Genomic DNA, 21,156 nt, shown 5'->3' with positions numbered 1-21,156 from the left:
CTCATAAAATGATTGCAAAGTTGAGATAAAAATGTTTTAAATCATTCATGGCATAGTAAGAGCTGAAATTTTAAATGGAGGAAGGAGGGTCCCAACAACTACAGCATGTTAATTAGCCAGCTCTAAACACGCACGGTTGTAGTCCAGGCATCCCCAAACTTGGCCCTCCAGCTGTTTTGGGACTACAACTCCCGTCATCCCTGACACTGGTCCTGTTAGCTAGGGATGATGGGAGTTGTAGTCCCAAAACAGCTGGAGGGCCAAGATTGGGAATGCCTGGTGTAATCAAACAAAAGATTCACCACTGCTGAAGCTGCTATGGTGAAAATGTCTAGTGGTGATTTGTTCATATCTGATCATATGAGAATGATCAATGAGGTATGTGGGAGTACTTCCATACACAGTTGGCTGTGGACTCGACATTTTTTTCCATAGTGTTCATACAATATTGTCACTATTAAAGTGCTGTCCCTTCTTCCTGCTCCCATTTAATCTGGATTTAGCATTTTTGTAGGGCTTGTTTAATTATTGCATTTTCCAATGGGGAAAATTCAGTTTACATGGGAAAATAATAAGAGATAGCATTTTGGTGAGGATGCCGTGTGGGTATTTCACGAAATCTGCATGTACAAGCAACACACAGTCACCAATAAGCTGCTGCATGGAATAGCCCTGATTGAACCCATACAGCATCCTTCAAAAATGTGTGCATAAATGTAAACCAAATGTGAAACAAAGGTTTTTCATGGTTTTGTTTGAGGGAGGCTTTTGAAGAATTTCACAACTTCAAGTTAAAAATACTCTTAAGTACAGGGATAAAACTTGACTTTATCTGGTCGCTCTCTTAGAATCTGTGGATTGAATTACTTCCTGCACTTGCCGGTGCCTGCATTATGAAAGGATATACACAGATGGGTAGGGACATGTGAATATCTGAGGTTAGAAATTATATAAACAATAAAATGAAATGTTGAAATGTGTGAGCAGGTGAAGGTTTGTTTGCAAGAGAACCATGAGAGAAGAACGGAACAATGTGTACACAGAAGCTATTGCTATACCATTGATGACAAAGAAAGGGGTGAAAGATGAGAAAGTTGCTGTGCCTTGTGATTAAACAAGTAGAAACTAGTAGAAGGAAGTGTTTCCATACACGGACATAACTGCTCCTTTGCTTGTAAATGTATAGATGTGTGTGCTTTTTTCATATTTGGTGTGCTACCCACTCAACAACTTGCTGGTTGAGGTTGTGTTGCACTGACCTTGGCTAAAAGACTAAGCAATCTCTAGCCTTTTAAACTGGGGGAGGGGTTATTGCTTTGTTGTGTATTTTTGTGGTTTTTTAAATTGTGAACCGCCCTGTGTTCCTCAGATGAATAGTAGTGTAGAAATTTAATTATTATTAATAATACATGAATGCATCATACCCTCAGGCTTCCCCTTCACTCATTACCTATATAGGATTGGGGGGGGGGGGAGAAACAGCAGAAGAACCACCTACAGTACCCTCTCTTAACATGAGGAAAGAGGAGGTGGCTGCTGACTGGAGGTTTTTCAGCAGAAGTTGGATGGCCACCTGTCATGGATGATTTGAGAGTCCTGTATTGCAGGGGGTTGGACTAGATGACTCTCGAGGTACCTTACAATTCTATGAGTCTATGATGCTAAGAAAAACAGAGGCATATTTAAGGAAGCCCCACAAGCCTCCCATTCTCGCGCACCCTTTTTATGAAGAAACAAATTCTCCTTCCCTCCCACCATTTCCAAAACCCCAATTTCCAACCACCCTTCACGACTCACTGTACAAATTAAAACTTTAAAAAAGTAAATAGAGCTGATGAGTGGCTTCTTCCTCTGAAAACTACCATTTAAAATTTCTGATGTCCAGACCCCGCAATCACAATTCGGGCAAGGGGGAAAACCCCTAGGAAAGGCACTGTAGTTGTCTGGCTGGCACGTTCTCGAAGAAGTCAGTCAATCTCCCGCGCGCCAGACAACCCAATACATCTCGGTGTAAATGCAGAAGCCTTCCCTCCACTACCAGCTATGGCCACCCACCTGAGCCTCAAGCGAAGGCTCCTCCCTGGGGGAAGGTGTGGCTCTCAGAACGTGCTTGCAGCCGAGAGAATGAATTGCGCAGTCTCCGGGCAGAAACAGCCCATTGAAAGATTCTGATTGGCTAACAAGGTTGCCACGTGACCCATCCTAGTTCCCTTTGTGCTGTATGGTATTCCTGTGACCTGATTGGCTAGACCGCTAAGCAAGAAGAAAAGGACGCCATTTTGTCTGCTCACAGTGTTCTCAGGAATTCTGCCTCCTTTTGAACTAAAACGGTCAGAACTGAAGAACTGCTCCTGTCCGTTGCAGTGTTTTCTGACTACCTACAGAACAGGAGAGTAGCAGTGAGTTGCAGAAGTCTCTGTAAGTGATCGTGAAGGATATATGGTTGGGCCTGAGTGTGTTTGGCTTTGGGATTTAGGAGTTTTTTTAAAAAAACGTTTTCTCCTTACAAGTTCCTCAGGGCTCTGCCAGTCTGTTCAATAGACACACCTCTAGTACACTTGATTACTCGCTTTCCCCTGCCTTCATCTGACTAAGAACATATAGAAATGTGGGGGAGGGAGACGAAGCTTAAAGGATATTTCAAATCCAGCCCTGTTGATGATCCCCCCCAAATGTTTTTAAACTGAACTGTAGCCAATTCAGCTCCCCCTTTCCAATTATTCTGTTATTCACTAGATACAAGCTGAGAAAGTTCATACATCTAACTTCATACATCAGGCAGAAAAACAGACTCCTAGTTTGGAAGGATCCATTTTTGGGGGGCATTCAGAAAAGGTCTGTTCAGCCAGCAATTTTGAAAGGGAGGTTAGTGCCTAAACAACCCAGAAATAGCTGGGAAATGGCTTATAGGAAAGAAGATGAACATTTTGTTTCCAGCGTTATTAAAATTGCTGGAAGATGTCCATCCAAAATGAAGTGTGCTTGAAATCCAGCCTGTGTCTCTAGGTCCTTCTACCCACCCTTTTAAGTTAGCCATCCCTACACCTCTTCGTTCACCTCTTCCTGCTTCTGGCATACCTTTTGAAGCTTGTTATCTCATTTTCCTCATTAGCTTTTTTGGCTCAGGTTATGGTGAGGCACTCTATTCCTCTTGTGATAACAGTGGTTGTACATATTACTGGCAAGAAATGTAGTGTTAGGTTCCAGGTTAATTGGTGCCTGGAATTACCAAACCATGGGAGCAACAAAAGCCCGAGGCATTAAAACGAAGATCTATGTACTCCTTCAAAACAGGCTGCAGGAGAAGACCACCTAAGGGATTGTGGATAGTAGCAAATATAATAATGACATATGCTTGGTCATGGGTAGGGACAATATCTCAATTATGTAAGTGTGGCGGATGTTCTTTTCTAATGGGAATGGGAAAATGATGATAGGCATTGTGGAGGCTTTTTGAATGTGAAAGTGTTCCCCCTCTGACTGGTAAACAGAATTCTTCTGTTATAATGTAAATCATTTAAAGATGGCTTATGCAAGAGACTTAAATTTGAAATAGCTTCTGGTAACTGCACTCTGTTAGCTCAGGAGGCATTGTTGGACAATTGCTAAATCTGCCCTACTTGGAAGAAGGGATAGGGGGCACATCTGAGTCAGTTCACATTTAAAAGCAAGCACTTCTCTGAAATTTTCAGTGCTGTTCTCTAGCCAAGTAATGTGCACAGAAATCCAAATACTAGGCCATGGTTTGCATGGGCTGCATCAATAGGAGTATAGCATCTAGATCAAGGGAAGTTATAGTGCCACTGTATTCTGCTCTGGTCAGACCTCACCTGGAGTACTGTGTCCAGTTCTGGGCACCACAGTTCAAGAAGGACACTGACAAACTAGAACGTGTACAGAGGAGGGCAACCAAAATGGTCAAAGGCCTGGAAACAATGCCTTATGAGGATCGGCTAAGGGAGCTGGGCATGTTTAGCCTGGAGAAGAGGAGGTTAAGGGGTGATATGATAGCCATGTTCAAATATATAAAAGGATGTCACATAGAGGAGGGAGAAAGGTTGTTTTCTGCTGCTCCAGAGAAGCGGACACGGAGCAATGGATCCAAACTACAAGAAAGAAGATTCCACCTAAACATTAGGAAGAACTTCCTGACAGTAAGAGCTGTTCGACAGTGGAATTTGCTGCCAAGGAGTGTGGTGGAGTCTCCTTCTTTGGAGGTCTTTAAGCAGAGGCTTGACAACCATATGTCAGGAGTGCTCTGATGGTGTTTCCTGCTTGGCAGGGGGTTGGACTCGATGACCCTTGTGGTCTCTTCCAACTCTATGATTCTATGATTCTATGATTCTATAAAATGCATATATAAGTGAAAATAACATACAAAATGTATATTAGGGAAAATCAGATTGCAAAAAGTGTATATTAGGGAAAATTGCATAGAAAAGTGTATGTTAGGATAGCTTCACACTAAAATGCTGATAAAAGTTCATGAAGACTTTTTTATATTAAAAAGAAATCACAAACTGATGTGGAAATTGGAATAACTGATTTTAAAATGGAAAAATGACAAACTCTGAAAATACAAAGTTGATTGATTCATCTATAGCTCCTTAGAAGCAACTTGCTGTTCCCCTTGTTAGACAAGCTCCTTAACACTTTTTATTTATGGCAGGGGTTGTCAACCTGGTCCCCCCCTCCCACTATTGGGTGCTTCAGGATTCTAGGTGGGCTGTAGGGGGTTCTGTGGCACAAGCTGAATCCTCCTTCCATCGAGCACTGGTGGGCGGTAAGGAAATTTTACCATCAAGAAAGATGCATTAGTGGGCGGCAGGTATAAAAATGTTGCGTACCCCTGATCTATGGAAATGTGCAATATAACTTGAATGCTGTTATGTTGGGTCAAGTGGAAGGAATACCATATCTAGGTTTTTGTATAAGCAAGTATCTAGCAGATGTTTGTATGATGACTATTAGGTACTAGTCACATCCTGTATGCTCTGTTGGAAGATGGTGGAGAGAAATGGTTTCGGAAATTTGAATGAAGCCAATTTAAGGCAGAAGTCTTTTTTTGCATATGGTTGGCAAGAAGCAGCCTTTGTAGGTGTGTGTATTGGCTGCTCTTGGTTTTGGGAGAACTAGTGCTGTCTTGTCAAAATGCTTGCCTGCTTCCTTCTGCTCAACTTGTATATTTTTTAACAAAATAACATTATAATACTCTAGTAAAAGGACCCCTGGATGGTTAAGTCCAGTCAAAGGTGACTATGGGATATGGCACTCATCTTGCTTTTCAGGCCAAGGGAACCAGCGTTTGTCCACAGATAGCTTTCTGGGTCATGTGGCCAGCATGATTAAACTGCTTCTGTCACAAAGGGACAGAGCAATGGGAGCTCACCACTGTCGTGTGGATTTGAACCGCTGACTTTTCAATTGGCAAGCAAAAGGGGCTCAGTGGTTTAGACCACAGCGCCACCTGCGTCCCTCAATATTCAGTACTCTAGTACACTTTCCTTAAAAGATAACTGACCCTATAAAAGCTATATTTGAAATTTCCTAGTTCTTGCAGGAAGTGCTGGAATAGTAATAACATTTTTCAAGTCAGGCATTATTTCATGGGACAATCAGGTTCCTGGGAAAATAATTTTTGAGAATTACTGAATGCAATCGTCTCAGGGACAGGATCTCTGAAAAGAGAACTCAGCATGGAGTCCAATTGTAGAAATTTTTGCAGGAATGATATGCACTAAGGGAGGAGAGAATGCACAGTCCAAATGAATTAAGGCCTCTTTCTTGTGGTTGTCAGCTGGTTAGCAGATGGAACCATTTCCCCCACCTCCCCAAAGTTAGTCATATTTTTAAAAAGAGGTGCTTCAATAAAAATAAATTGCTCTATCAATCACTGTGTTTTTCCATGAGCCTTCATCAGATCCACCCACAATTTGCATCAACTGCTGTTAATCTTATTTATTTAAAAAACAAACCTTACTGCATGAAAAGAAGACCCAATTGCCCACTCTCCTTTTAATTTAAAGACCAACTTGAAGTTGTGCACTTCAGTTATGCAAAGCGTTTGTCCACAAATTACTGTGATAAAAATGTAAACTGACAAACCATGGAACAAAAGCAGCTGTCCAGAAGCTCAAAATAGGCCATCAGTTTTTTGATAAGCAAAGAGACAGGAGTATTTTTAAAAGAAGACAAAATTATCTCCATTGAGATGCTGGTCCACATATTTCCATGTGTGCTGAGTGTATTAATAAGTAAACATTTAGCCTAGGAAATGTCTAGTTTTCATGTAAGAGATTCTGGAATGGAAGGTGCACATGGAAGCACTGGAAGACTGTGACCTTAGCGTATTCCACAGAATGGTTCACATGCTGCCTGGCCACACATTTACCTACATAATTGTGCTGTCAATATGCAGCAATTCCAGTTAAAAGGTCTTGAGAAACAGGGCTGGGAGAGCCCCTCCAGAATGGATAATGCCTGCCAAATTACAGGCAAATAGGTCAAGGGGCTTTGAGGATGGACACTTTCAAAATGTGATCCCCTAAATTTATATTTAGTTCCTTAGATCCTTTTCTTAGAAGTGTAGAACAAATATTATATTGCACCTGTAACAGTGCCACAAACTCAGATCATATTGGTTGAGTGGGCATATATTGTGTAAAGCAGGGGTTGTCAACCTGGTCCCTACCACCCACTAGTGGTCATTTCAGGATTCTAGGTGGGCAGTAGGGTGTTCTACGGCATAAGCTGAATCCTCCTTCCATCAAGCACTGGTGGGCGGTAAGGAAATTTTACCATCATGAAGGACGCATTTGTGGGCGGGGTATAAAAATGTTGACTACCCTTGGTGTAAAGTGATCTGCAACTAAACTGGTACCAAGGGGTTTATATACTAACTCCTTAAACTGAAATGATAATACAACTGGTTAAATAACTGCTGCTTCTGTTTCAGGGGCTTTAATAGCCAGGCAATGAAAGACGGGAGGAATTTAGATGAAATATATTTTAAAAGGCCTAACTTCAGCTGTTAATTACTGGAACTAGATGAATATGTTCTGATACAATAGAATTCCACCTCTACCTGCACTACTGCTGAACTCATTTTTGTGGCTTAACTAAAGTGTAGTTCCTCCCTCCATCCAGCTGAAACTTTTTATGTGGCCTTGCACTACTTTGAACTTGCAAAAATGCACTTAAATTGAGGTGGGGACAGAAACCATTTATATTTGCACTGTTAATTATGCAAAAGTCCACAAATATGAAAAAGGAAGAGAGCATAACCCAGGTTTGCTTTGTTGCTCATAATAATGGAGTGTCTATAATTATGTGACTATGACCTGTATCTCCAATAATATAATTTAATGCGGCATAAATTGTAAAAGACTTTAGTTACCACCCTACCTTCCAACTATTCTTTATTAAAATAATTCTTGCTCATATAAGTAATTATATTAAAGGTCCATGCAAGTGAATAATGCTTTTATTATTCAGGAAAAAAAAGAAAAGGACTAGGGTCTTTGGTAGATCTTGGCACGAGTAACTTCTGCTCTAGCATACAAGGTGTCCTGTTCGTTCTGTGTCTGTTTGGGCTTTGGACATGATGGAGATAGAGCTTTGTGAAGCAATAATAAAGTCACCAGGACTTCCGCTTGCCCTGTACAAAGAAAGAACGAGTCCAAGTTTCCACTTGTCCCGTGCTTTCTAGGTGGTTTTGCCTTTGCCTTGCCACTTTCCCTTGGAAAACCTGCACTAAACTAAATAGGAACAAATGGAAATCTGTGGAAAACCTGATTGCTGCTTGTTCAGCCGAGCAATTAAAGGATTCCCCAACCCGGCTCTGGCTCCCTCGAAAGTGGGGGGAGCACTGGTGATGATTCTGCTAGCCGTTCAAACAAGCCACTTTGTTCCAGCCCGCTAGGAGCTGGGGTGAAAGCGCCTCAGCTCCCACATTGAGAGCTGTGGTAGTTTCACCCAGCACCTCTCAGCCTGAGGCCAATGCAGCTTGTTTTTCAGCATTGCGGCATATCACCAGACTGCGATGTTTAGCTGGTGATAGACTGTGATGTTGAAAAGCTGATATCGCCCAGCCCTAGTGTGGATAAGCCTTAAGTTAGGCAAAGTTGTATCCAGCCAGAGCTTGCTGATTGTTGGATGGCACTACAGTGGGACCTCAGGTTACAAACAGGTTACAGACTCTGCTAACCCGGAAGTAGGACCTCGGGTTAAGAACTTTACCTCAGGATGAGAACAGAAATCATGCGGCAACAGGAGGCCCCATTAGCTAAAGTAGTGCTTCAGGTTAAGAATGGTTTCAGGTTAAGAACAGACCTCTGGAACGAATTAAGTTCGTAACCAGAGGTACCACTGTAATAGAAGGTATCATCTTGACTCCTTTCAAATAATTTTTGAAACTAAGAATGCTGAGTCTTGGTTAATCACTGGAAAGTGTTGGATTGTTTTATTTGCTCACAGCAAAATAAGATTGCAGGAGTCTGTTTGGAGCAAATGCTTTCTCAAATACTCGTACATAGAGTAGCCTGCCAGTTGCAGTCTCCATCTTGGTGTGCATTGGACCTGCCTTGCCATCTCTTGGCAGATATCAGGGGCAGCAAGAGGGTGGATTGATTTGTGCAGTGTGAGCAACAGGAAGTTTGAATATTCCCATAAAGATGCAATGCAGCTATTGCCCTCCAGCATCACAGGATATATTCTTCTTAGGAGCATGTGCAATTACAACTGTGCTACTAGTTATGATTTGGCTATATTCTACCTCCGGGATGAGAGGGATCAATGTTTTTGAAACTAGTTGGTGAAGAACAACAGTGGGAGAATGTCCTATATGTAGCAGGCTGGCCACGGTGGGAAACAGAAAAGATACTAGACCAGATCCAGCAGAGCTCTTCTTAAGTTCAACTCCTACAATAGTGCATGATATATATTGCAATAGGCATGTGCTTACTCTTTTTAATAAAAGTGGATGCACACAACCTTTGAATTGCCATTACTGAAGCACTCTTTGGAAACTGACATTACTAGTACTGCATCCCCTTTAACCCCAACTTACTTTGCCATACCACAAGAAGAAAGGAGGCGAATTTCTTGAGACTTCCCTCTGTCTAACCTTGGATCCATCAGACTACCCATTTTCTGCCTAAATCTCTCATCATCCCTTAGACAGCACTCATTGTAGCAAAAATGAACAAAGCTACAGTGGGAGTGATTCGAAATAGTCAGTGGCTTGGCATTTGGCTTGCGTATTTTTTTCCACTTCACTGCCTGTTTTGTAATTTAAATGCTATACACCCACTCCCTAATGCAGCTGATGGGGTTGCTTTCAGTGCCGATCGGCTGATGGGGATTGGGAGGGAGCCCCTTTGAAGTCTGGAAAATGTCTGCTTCCAGGTGCAGTTTGAATGCAAACCATGTGTCTGCAAATCACATTTTTTCCCTTCTGCAGACTGACAGAGAGAAAATTACCATTTGGAGACACAGTTTGAATCCATATGATCCCTAAAACTTACAAGGGCTTCCACTTTGCACCCATCAGCTGATTGGAGTTGAGAGCAAGGACCTTTGATGTCATACCTGACATCAGTGCTCACATAGCATATAATTGACCTGCAGGCAATAGAGGGTGTTGTGGTTCAGCCTACCAGGTGGATGCAGTAGTTTCCCACTTCTAATCCATTGATTTGAACATGTCTGAAGGTCCTTGGGATGAAGATGCAGGAAAAGTATCATATATTGCAAACGGACACACCACCATTGTAACAAGATAGAAGTCTTGACACTGCAATCCATACTTAATCTGTGAAGACATAGGATTTATTCTTGAACCAACATCCTCTGAGGTGTGTGTGTCTCTGTGCGCAAAGAAACAATCTTGGTTATCCTTAGATTGTTTTTACAACTTTTAATTATTTCATTTTAGTATAATTGTGAACAGTGAAAAACTTGATATTACCACAGGGTAGTCATCATATTTCTGTGCTGAAACTTAAAATATAGGAAAACATCAGGGTGTAGGTTTGTCTATAAGTTGTGGTTAATAAAAATATTGGGAGAAAGTAAATGTGGGTGGCGCTGTGGTCTAAACCACTGAGCCTAGGGCTTGCCGATCGGAAGGTTGGCAGTTCGAATCCCTGCAACGGGGGTGAGCTCCCATTGTTTGGTCCCAGCTCCTGCCAACCTAGCAGTTTGAAAGCACATCAAAGTGCAAGTAGATAAATAGGTGCCGCTCCAGTGGCAAGGTAAACGGCGTTTCTGTGCACTGCTCTGTTTTCACCAGAAGATGCTTAGTCATGCTGGCCACATGACCTGGAAAAACTGTCAGCGGACAAACATCGGCTCCCTCGACCTGTAAAGCGAGATGAGCGCCACAACCCCAGAGTTGTCTGTGACTGGACTTAACTGTCAGGGGTCCTTTACCGTTACCTTTTAAACTTAGTAAAAAGCTGATAAATCTTTTGGGAGGACTTTTAAAAAATCATAGAAATGGGGATGCAGAAACATGAAGCACTGAATTTCATATTGGAAAAATAAGCATCTGAGAGAAATCAGAAAACTGACAGATTCATAAACCCCTATTTACCACTTGACCTCCTCCATTTTACAGATAGATTAGCAAGACACTAAGAAGAAAATCTTAGCTAAGTTACCCACTCTTGCTCCTTTGGGGGATAAAATGTAGCAGATATGAAATCTTCAAGGCATCATCACTTTCCATATATCTGATATTAATAAAAGTGGTTTCTTAAAAAAGAAGCTTGACTGCTTATCTGATCAATCCAATGCCACACATGCACAAATAAGCAAGAAATAGAATTAGCAACTTAAAAATAACAGTGGCAATTAGTTTTTAATTACAGCATAAATTTCACCTAGTGTATGTTCTAACATCACTGAATTTTAAAATACATTTGTTTGTTTGAATAAGTAATAAAAAATACTGTTTACCTTGCAGTTTGAAGTATTGTTTGCTGTTGCCTATTTCTCACCACCCTCAGCTTTTTCTGTCTTCCCTCCCTCCCTTGCCACAGAAATGCTGCAAGAACAAAACCAAATGAAATGAAATGTTCCCAATATGTAATCATTCTGGTTCAAGACTATAATCTTTTAAATTGCTCTACTATGTTACATAAAAAGAGAAATATTATTAGACAGGAGTAATTTGGTATAAACTAAATTCTGGACGATAGGGTTTCTGCAGTTATTTAGGCTTCAGGAAAAAAAGTGCTAGCAAGGAGGATAATTACATTAGTAGCACACATTTTGCAGTTCTTATGAGTAAAGCAAGCCAACATCTTGGTTTGTTAGTGTGAAGAGATGAGCAAGCCTGAAAAAAATCGTAGTCCACCCTCCCCACAAATGATTTGGAAGGGGGTAGTAAAACATTTTCATGTGTAAGAACTGCATTCTCAGGCAGAGATTCGTCCTGTGTCTTGCTGCAGTTCATTCAGCTGAACAGAGAAGCTGCTTTTTAAAAGCTGAATACTGGCTTGGATATTTGGCAGCAATTGCCATGGCAAAACGTCCTACAAAGTTCCGTCTGTGCTATTCACACCCCTCCCTCCCAGTTGACAGAATTGGATGACATTTGAAGGCATAATTGCCTCAACTTAATGGATAAGGTCTTCCCATTTATAGACAAATGTTCTTTACCATGTTGCATTATAATTGTTTCATGACAAAAATGCAATTACTGTATTTTCTTTCCCCCTTTCCCCCTGTAATCAAAACAATTGAATGGTGTGCAGAAAGGGGAGGGTTAACTCATCTCTTGTAGTGTGTGCCCTTGTGACTGTGTAGCAAAAAGAGCATGGCCCCCAGCACCACGGTCATGCTCACTGGCCCCCTACTGACTACATACCACTGCTGCATGGGGCCATCCCCTCCTTAGAAAAATGTAGATGCCCTACTACTTGTTCCTATAAGCTCCTCCTCTTCCTGCAACATCAGTTCAGAACTCATTTCCCCAATATTCTTCCTAAGGAAAAATTCTGTAAAGTTAAGCTCCCCACTCCCCCCCCCCCAATAAGGATGTGTCTTCATTTTTTCTTTCAGAGATCAACAGCCCCTGCTTATAATTGTCATCTCAGTCTGGATTGCATCTTCATCTGTAATAAATGAGCATCTTCATACATCATTTAACTAACAGACTTTTTTCCATGTTCATTTCTTGCTTTTGAAGCTATTCTGTAGCATGTTATTTAGGGAAGATCAAATGTATGAGATTTCTCTTTGGAATAAAGCAGGCTTTGAGAAGAGGGCCATATATATAAAATCACCCTTTGGAGTTCACCCATCCCTAAGTCTTTAATTTTTTTGAGCACCCATAGATCACCATAATCCATATAAATGCCAGGAGGCAGACACTGAGAGAGCCCAAAAGATGTAATGATTTCTAAGATAATAGCACTTAGATATATGGGGGAAATGAATAAAAATCAGACTAATGATCCTTAGTAGTTATGGCACTGAAGTTTGTAATTATGAATTTGGCCTGCTTGTACCGCTTGGCTGATGATACCTGAACCAAGCACACACATCTGTACACACACACATGCAAAATGAATTTTTATCTAGCTCAGAAAAGGTAAATGAGCCAGCTGCTTTCTAGATAGATGTATAGAATTTCTTGTTAACCCTGTGACTCAATTCAATTTTCATTCATTGGACTAAAGCTCACGAACTGTTTGAAATTGACATGTAATTTACAGAACAATGCCAGGTTGTTTAGATGAATTGCCTTTATGCAAGAGAAATCTTGACAGGAACAGCACAAGGCGTGCTGGTGGCCCATCTAGTCTAGCATTCTATTCTCACAGTGGCCAATGGGAAGCCCACAAGCAGAGCAAAAGGTAGCAGGACTCTTCCACTGACATTTCTTTAGTAGCTAGTACTGGAGTATATAGTCATCATTACTAGTGGTCACTGATAGCCTTATCTTCCCTGAAATTTGTCAAATCCCATTTAAAGCTATCCATGTTGACAGCCATCACTGCATCTTGTGAGAACAAATTCTGTAGTCGGACAATGTGCTGTGTGCATATACGGTATATTCTCTTGTCTATCTTGGATCTCTGACCTTTAAACTTTCTTAGATGACCCCAGTTCTGTTATGAGGGAGGCAAAATTCTGTCATATCTACTTTCTGCATGGTTACTTACCCCCTCGGAATGCACATTGTGGTTCTAGTCCTCAGTAGGAAGGCTGGGAACACAGGTCACTGCTGCTTCTGCCTTTTTTTCCATCTGCCTGAAGGTTTATTTGCATTTAGGAAGGGGGTCAGGAGAAGCCCCAGAACGTGGAGGAGGAGAGCAGGGCTCTATCTGGAAGCTGAAATGCTTGCACAGATGGAATGATTGGAAGAGTGTGAGGTTGAATTCCATACTGAGTCTATCAATGTAACAAGCTATTACGGTGGGATATGACACCAGCTAGGCTTGACAATGTTTATTCAGGCACACTGTTCAAATGTTGGAAGTGCTCAGTCACAAATGCATATCTGCTTCATATTTGGTGGGGCAGCCAAGCTGGCTTATGCTTTTTGGAGGCAAATAACATGCATTATATCAGAAATGATGGATCTAACAGAGGGACTTAGCCCAATGTCGATTTTGGATTGCAGAGGATATTCCAAAATAAATTCATTATTAAAGACTTGCATTTATTAATAACAACAAAAATTGTGTGGGTTCACAAGAGGAAAAAGCCACACATCACATCTATCTGGGAATGATTATTGAAATGTTTAGAGCTTGCAGAAACGGACAAATTAAACAACTTGATTCATATGAGAAATACAAGTATTCAGATTTTGTTTGCTGAGAGATGGACATGTTTTTGTTCATTATTGAAAATTTAAGTCTTGGCAGGATTTTGTTTTTCTAAGTAATAGAATATGTGTGTATAATTAATTATCTATTTGAAGTATTATGTAATATAATAAAGTATAGAAACATTTTATTTTTAAAAAGACACAAAATGATGACAAATGAAAATGGGGGAAACAAAATGATGGATGGATGGGAGAGAGACGAGGACGAGGAATAGGTGTTGACAGTGTGACTTCTCCCTTGTTAATTTTCACAGTCAGTTTTAAACCTTTTGCATCCCTCAGTAGGGCTGTGTGGGAGTGACACACCTCTATAGACCCTTGGGACAAGAGCAGGGGCAGGTTGCTTCCCTGACACCACATCAGCTCTTTTTGGGCATGCAGCATGATGAAATCTGTCCGCTGAGATTCATAGAGACAAAATAAATACATGGAGAGGGGCTTGCCAGACGGTTTGTTTTTTAAGCATTCTTTTGCATAATAGTGGGGGTGTCTACCTGCTAACTTCTCTTCTTTTTCTTACAGCTTTTCCAACCAAATATTGCTGCTGATTTGAGAGAGAGAGATGCTGGTGTCCATTATGTTGTCTTATCATCTGCCACCCACCTCTGGAAGAGAGAGACTTTGCTCATGTGCTCTTGCATAGCTTTTCTCACCGAGAATGAGTGTGCTCCTGATTCTGCTTGCCTTGTGCCCACGGTCTGATGAAGCCTGCTTTCATGAGATACAGCCCTGACCAACGTGCCTTCATGCTTGCTCCCTGCCTCAAGAAGGCAGGCTGGCCATTGTGACCTAGTGCTGATGTTTCTTGCCTCAAGGGGAGCAGTCATCCATTGTGACATTGTACTAATGCTGTCTGTTTGAATGGAAGGGACCAACCATTGCAATCCTGTGCTGATGCTTCCTACCCTAAGGGGAGGGACCAGCCAATGTGACCTCATGCTGATGATGCCCACCTGAGGAAATAAGACAGAACCTGTTATGATCTGTGGAGCCTCATTGCCTTGAACATTTGTTTTTCATCTAAATCAACAACATCCTTGGATTATGAAGTAACCGGGACTTTCTCATATTGCCAGAAATGGTGGCTTGGAATCTGTGTGAAGATGTGGGAGACAAAGTTGTTGGATTATTTTACTTTCTGCCCTTGACAACCGTCGAGAAACTGCATATAAAATAGTTGTCTTCTTTCAAGTTGTTTTCATTTCTGGAGTCCCACAAATCTAAAAAAACAGCAAAATCACCAGTACTTTGTTTTACAGAAATTTGGACTGCAGCACCTATTAACTTGCATTGGGTTGTATCCAGAGTTGCCCTAAAAAGGCTCCTTCTCCAAAGGAAAGGGAAAAGGGGAGCTGTTTTTGCCTATTCTTCCTACAGCCTCCCGTGCCATCTTCCACACTGTCTAGAGTAGTTATGGATCCTTCTATTTCCATTTGATGTCATTTTCACACATGTTCAATCAGAAGTTGGTTCAGCCCCATTTTCAGCTAATCTTTTTTTAAAAAATGTGTTCCATAAGTGAAGTTCCACTCATGGAAACTCTGTCTGGATCCATAGTGATTTTGTAACATTTCCTTTTTTTAAATATGACATTGGACAGTTCCAGACACGCTGGAAATTAAAGCAATCATCAGAAGTAAGCTTATTGGGCTTAAAGTAGCAGCCAGGTATCCTGGGGTTCATCGCATTTAAGCAAAATGGTCTTGTTGCGATCTCACTTCCAATGCATATTAGTCTTAATATAGTCTATCAAGCTAATGTGCCATACCTCTGAGAGCTGACATACTGTGGAACCTGCACTGTATTTCCTGCACTGGTGAATAAGAGATGAAATAAGCTTGTGCATTTTATTTTTAAGTTGCCTAGATACAGGATAATCAGCCATGAATTTATTCCATCACTAACAATTAACTACCATCTAGAGAGATACAGAATTTGTCGTTAGCTTTACTGTGGATAATGTGCACATGTCTTTAAGAGCATTAAACTAAGTCAGGGAATTGTAACATTCCCAGCGTTTCATTAAACGAAATTGGTAGTATATATTTCTCTTAATGCAATCATGGGGACATTAGCTAAACACATTTCTGAACTAATTCTCAAAATTGTAGGAGTGCTGAAGAATTAAACAGGTAGCGACTCTCCTGGCTTGGTTCCCATTTGCCATCATTACTTGCATAGTTCTTCATATTAATGATTCTTTGTTGCTGAGGGACCAGCAAGATACAGTCAGCGCAAACAGTTCAGCATGATAGAGATAAGAACATAAAAAGAGCCTGTTGGATCAGGCCAATGGCCCATCTAGTCCAGCATCCTGTTTTCAGAGGCCTGCCAGATGTCTGTGGGAAACCTGCAAGCTGGATTCGAGCACAAGAGCACTCCCCTCTCGGGTGGATTCCAGAGACTGTTATTCAGAAGCATTTGCTGCCTCCAGCTGCGGTGGCAGAGCATAGCTATCATGGCTAGTAGCCATCAGTAACCCTCTCCTCCATGAATTTGTCCAGTCCTCTTTTAAAGCCATCCAAATTGGTGGCCATCAGTGCCTCCTGTGGGAGTGAGCTCCATAGTTTGACTGCACTTTGTGAAGAAAACCTGCGTGAAGAGTTCCTAGTTGGATCTATTCGATTCATCCATCCTATTGACATCAGGTACAATTTATGTGAATTTTTAATTCTATTTTATTCTTTTATGTTTTTTCTCTTGATACAGTTTATTGTATGACACCAGCATCATACTGAAACTTACGGAGATGGGAAGCATAAGAGGTGTCCTTTCTCTGTGGTTGCAAACTAGAAAATGAAACAAAACTGCCTACCTACTTTGGTCGGCTGTTTTGGCCCAGTTGCCGATAAAGCAAGCTGCAAATCTGTTTCCCTCTTCCTCCCCAGCTACACGGAGTTTCTTAGCCATACACGTTAGCTGAGGCAACAACTTTTGTGGTAGAATCTGCCCCTGGGCCCTCCAAACACTGCTGGACACAACTATCAGGAGTAATACTGCGCTGAAAGCATTTCCCATGCTTTACCTACTCCACCCCACTTCTTCAGTTAGTGTCATAAGAAACTACATTAAAAAAAAAATCAAAGGGGAGGAAATAATTGAATGAAAATCTCATGGATGGGGTTTGGAGTTTTGGTTGCACTTAATGTACTTTCAAGGGAGCTGAAGGGTTTGTGAGTGTCCTTTCATGCTGCAAATATATTCACTGGGTTGTATTCTGCATCCTTCTTGGGTGCTCCCATTTCCTGAAATCCCCATGGCATTCTCAGCTGGGCTTTCCTGTGAGTAGGAAGCTGGGGAGGCTGCCTCCAGTGAATCTGACAGCTGTTTGTTTGTCTTTTTCTATTTCTTAGGCGAGGTTATTTAACTTTTAAAGAAATCATTGCAGAAATATTTCTTTAACTAGGCTCACTTTTAACTAATTATGCATAGGATTGGACTGCAGAGCTTCTTTTAGGAAACAAAAGCAATACTAATGGCTTTGCAGAACAGATGCTCACAATATGGGAATCTTTTCCATTGCTCCAAACGTCTGCCAAAATGCGCTATTGATGCTGTATATAATATTGCAACATATAATATTGCAATATTATATACAGCAGTTATATAGATTCCCAGGATCTAGTGATTTATTTTTTGAAAGTTTCTTTTTGTATTTGAGATCAACTACGGAAACAGAGGGAATGTGAACTTGTCGATATGTTATCTAATGATAACAAGTGCAATTACTAGTGAGAAATGAATGAAGAACAATTAATGGTGATATATTCTTTTACGTTCCACTTGTGATTTCTTTATTTCTTGGTTCAAAATGCTGTAAGGGGCAGAGATTTGTGTTATCTATGGAAATGTGGTAGGGTTTTGTTTCCTTTTTGCCAGTCTTAGGTTTCTTTGCATTTTAGTGTTATCAGCTCATTTGTGCCTTTGGTAAGGCACATGGCTTTGACTAATAATCTCTTATCTTCGGGGCTCAGCAAAGGCATTTGTGTAACAGCGATGATTAACATTTTATGAATGCAGGTGCCCTTCTGCAACAAGTAATAATAAATAATAAATAATAGCCCCGACTTCCACAGGAGGATTGCTCTGATAGAACAGCCGCAATATTGGATCCAGAAACTGCTTACAAGAGACAACTTTAGGCAGTTTTTGCCATGCTGCTTTTGGGGAATTAGGAAATCTTCTGAAAGTCACTCTCATGATTAATGTATATAAGGAAAGGCATAGACAAGCATCTACTTTGAAGGCTGAAACTGCACATTAAACTTTTTTCTCCCTTTCTGATTCTTTCAAATTAGCCTAGACAGACTATGAATAGAAGCTGAAGAATTGTAGGCAGAGAGAAATTGCTTAACCATTTTTTCTTTCTGGTTCTTATCTTCTCCATATCCCCTTCCACTGTTGCCCTGGGTGGAAAAGAAAAAGTGGTGTAGATTGGGGTTGAGCTGAAAATAACTAGAGGGAAAAGGGTCAGGCAGCTTCTCTCCTCCGAACCCACTTTCATTTCTGTGCTGCCTGTCCAGGCTGGTTTTTGTCTTGAAAGAAAGAGCACAGAAATTTAAAAAAACACAGGGAAATGGGTGTAGATTGTTGGAACTAGGCATGTGTCTGCTAAGAAAGTTCCAGCTTCTGCATCCTTTCTTAGCAAATACCTATTTGTTTTCTTTCAGTATCATCAGCCACTGTCTCTGAGTAATCATTTTGGGGCCCGTGGGCTGTGGGGCCCCAAACTTTACCCAAAAAGTCTTGCCCTGCCTGCGCCATTGGCTGTTGAAGACAGTTCAGAAGCTGTAGGGAGGTCATATCTTGGTGTGTATTGCAACAACTCCACTGGTAGGGGTGGGTGATACAGCATCCAAAACTGGTTTGAAGTCCCTATCGTGATATGGATTTCATAATTTTTGATCCTACAAAATATTGTGAATCATGGTGTGTGTGTGTCTGTGTGCACGTGTGCAGGAAAAACCATGAAGCCAACCAATGCCTCTACATAGCTCCATCTTTATTTCAGACATTGTGATATATTGATATATTGTGATGTTTAGCTGGTGATGTATTGCAGTGTTGAATACTAGATATTGTCCAGCCCTCTTCACTGGCTCTCAACCCCAGTTCTAAGAGTTGGTCTGAGCCATTACACCACCAAACAGTCTAGGACCAAATACCTGTTGGGCCACCTTCTCTACACCAATCTACCTGTGCACTGAATTTATCACCAGAGTTCTTTCTCTGGGCTCCCCTGCCATCTGAACTGTGAGAGGCAGCCTTTTTAAAACAAAAAAACCCCACTCTTTACCTTTGGAACGATAGTTTTAAAAAGATGCCACAAACTCCCCAGGTAGTCTGGTGATGCTGTTACTGTCATTAGGCACCAGGTATTTTTCTGTCTAAATAGACAATATTTTGTTTCTGCTTTACTTTGTTGTGTTACATTCATGCTAAATTTTATTATTTTCTTTTTAAAGTGCTTCTATTGTTTACCCAGAAAGACAACCTGGGAACATAATTTATTTAATGCAGAAGGTATGAGATATGAATTATTTTTAAAAAATGAAGTAAATAAAAAATAAAATATTTTAGAAGTTTTCTAAAAGCATAGTTGCATTTTTTTAAAACCTTGATGTACCATGGCAGCAATATTTGAAATTGTATGCATATAAAAAACTTAGCAGTATTTGTACATGGCACTCCAATCTCTGAGCGGTTAGAGACTTGAGGGGTTCCAGGTGCTTACCCAGCATTTTGTTTTGTTTTTTCATGATAGTCAGTAGACACTATGGTTTTTAGGATAGAAGGTTTTGTTTACACATACATGCAACCTGAACATAAGTTGGAGGGGCTCACAGAATTAAAACCCCAACAGATCTTGCTTCTCCATTAGACACAGCTTTGGATCCAGGACACATCAAGCATGGCTTCCTGTCTAAAGCTTCCAGCCTGCTTCCAGCTCTGCTAACACACACCACACTGACCTATTGTTCTCCCACCTGGCAGCTAGCTGAAGTGGGAGGAAGGCCCATCCATTAGCCCAGAGGGCACCACCACTTAGTTGTGACTCTTGCAAGCTAGCTTATTCTTTAGGGATCCTGATGAAGACACTTAAGTGACCAGCTCAGGTCATTGTCTTACAAAGAAACTGGGCTCCGCTCCGCACTGGAAGGAAGCTGCCCGGCGAAGCCGGCTTAGCATTGCTAGGCAGCTTCCTCCTAGCGTGGAGCCCGCTGCCCAGCGAAGCTGCCGAAGCGTATAAGAGCCCCCCCCCCCCAACTGGCAGCTGCCAATTGGGGGGGGGGGTGTCTTACACGCCCAGTCACCTAATACACCGGAATCTACGGTAACTGGTATAATACACAAACCTGTCCCTAGGCACCCCATTTACAATATTGTTGAGCTATTTCTCAATTCTTTAAGTTTCTTAGGAGGTCACTTGCATAACTTAATTCTGGGAAATGTAACATGCTCTCAGGAAAATCTGAAGTCTCTTTCCTTTGTTATATTGCTGTAATTATAGCCAGGTGAACTGTATGAACTGATCACCATTCAGTATTAAAGAAGGTGATTCTTTTCATTAAACCCTTTATCTTATAAAACTGATACTCTTCTGGGACCACAGCAAATTATGATGCTTCTTTTTTGTGTTTTTCCTTTCTTTTCTCAATAACGAAATGTGCCAGAGCATTGGGAGTCAATATGTATTATATTCACAATGTGCATAAATAGAAGAATCTCCCATTAACCACAACCAGCATGGCCCATGGTCAGGAATTATGGGAGTTACTGACTAATAACATTCAGAGGGCAACAGCTTTGTTCAGTCACTGAGGGCAAGCTTGAAGGACTTGCTTACAAGAGCTCTTGGTCCTCTGAATTGTGACTGGGCCACTCAGGCCTTAATCTCTTTCTCTGGTAGCCACAAGGGAAATGATGGTTGTGACAAATTTCTCTTTGGGATGGTGATCAAGATTTCAGCTGCTCCTATAGCAACAAATATTTATTTTTAAAATTGCATTTTGCTAATAGCATCCTGAGTCACTGCTGCAGCATTTGGTGGGTGAGATGAATAGGGAGTATATTCTCCAGTGTGTGCCTAAAATACTTAAAATGCACAACATATCTGCAGGGAAATGTAGAGAATATGCCATCTAAAATAGTTGGTTTTCTTAGATTCTTATAGCCTGAAGCAAAAGGATGCTTCTGTCAGACTTTTCTCCTAATTTACTTGTTTTAAATTGGCATTGCTTTAAATCTGCATTGTGTTCATATGGAAGGAAGAGGTGGTTTTCTTTTTAGGTTAAATAGCTTGGAATAGGCAG

General features: G+C 41.1%; 1 protein-coding gene across 8 annotated transcripts in view; it reads left to right on the top strand.

Annotated features, from left to right (window-relative positions):
* The window catches only part of LOC310677313 (uncharacterized protein), a 728,781-nt gene that overhangs the window by 565,534 nt on the left and 142,091 nt on the right, over positions 1-21,156 (top strand). For 3 of the 8 annotated variants that reach the window (XM_083440144.1, XM_083440143.1, XM_083440142.1), the window contains exons 1-2: positions 312-2,418; positions 14,366-16,491. The exons of 1 other annotated variant lie outside the window; for it this stretch is intronic. In XM_083440144.1, the coding sequence (XP_083296270.1) occupies positions 16,334-16,491 (158 nt within the window). In that variant the 5' untranslated portion in view covers positions 312-2,418; positions 14,366-16,333. Of the gene's footprint in view, positions 1-311; positions 2,419-14,365; positions 16,492-21,156 lie in introns of those variants that run through there. 4 more of the 8 variants (XR_014511055.1, XR_014511056.1, XR_014511057.1 and 1 more) reach the window with 3 other exon arrangements.

This window comes from Podarcis tiliguerta (assembly GCF_965153285.1).
Source record: "Podarcis tiliguerta genome assembly, chromosome: 5".
Taxonomy (NCBI): domain Eukaryota; kingdom Metazoa; phylum Chordata; class Lepidosauria; order Squamata; family Lacertidae; genus Podarcis; species Podarcis tiliguerta.
This window is presented reverse-complemented; position numbering and strand designations above follow the sequence as displayed.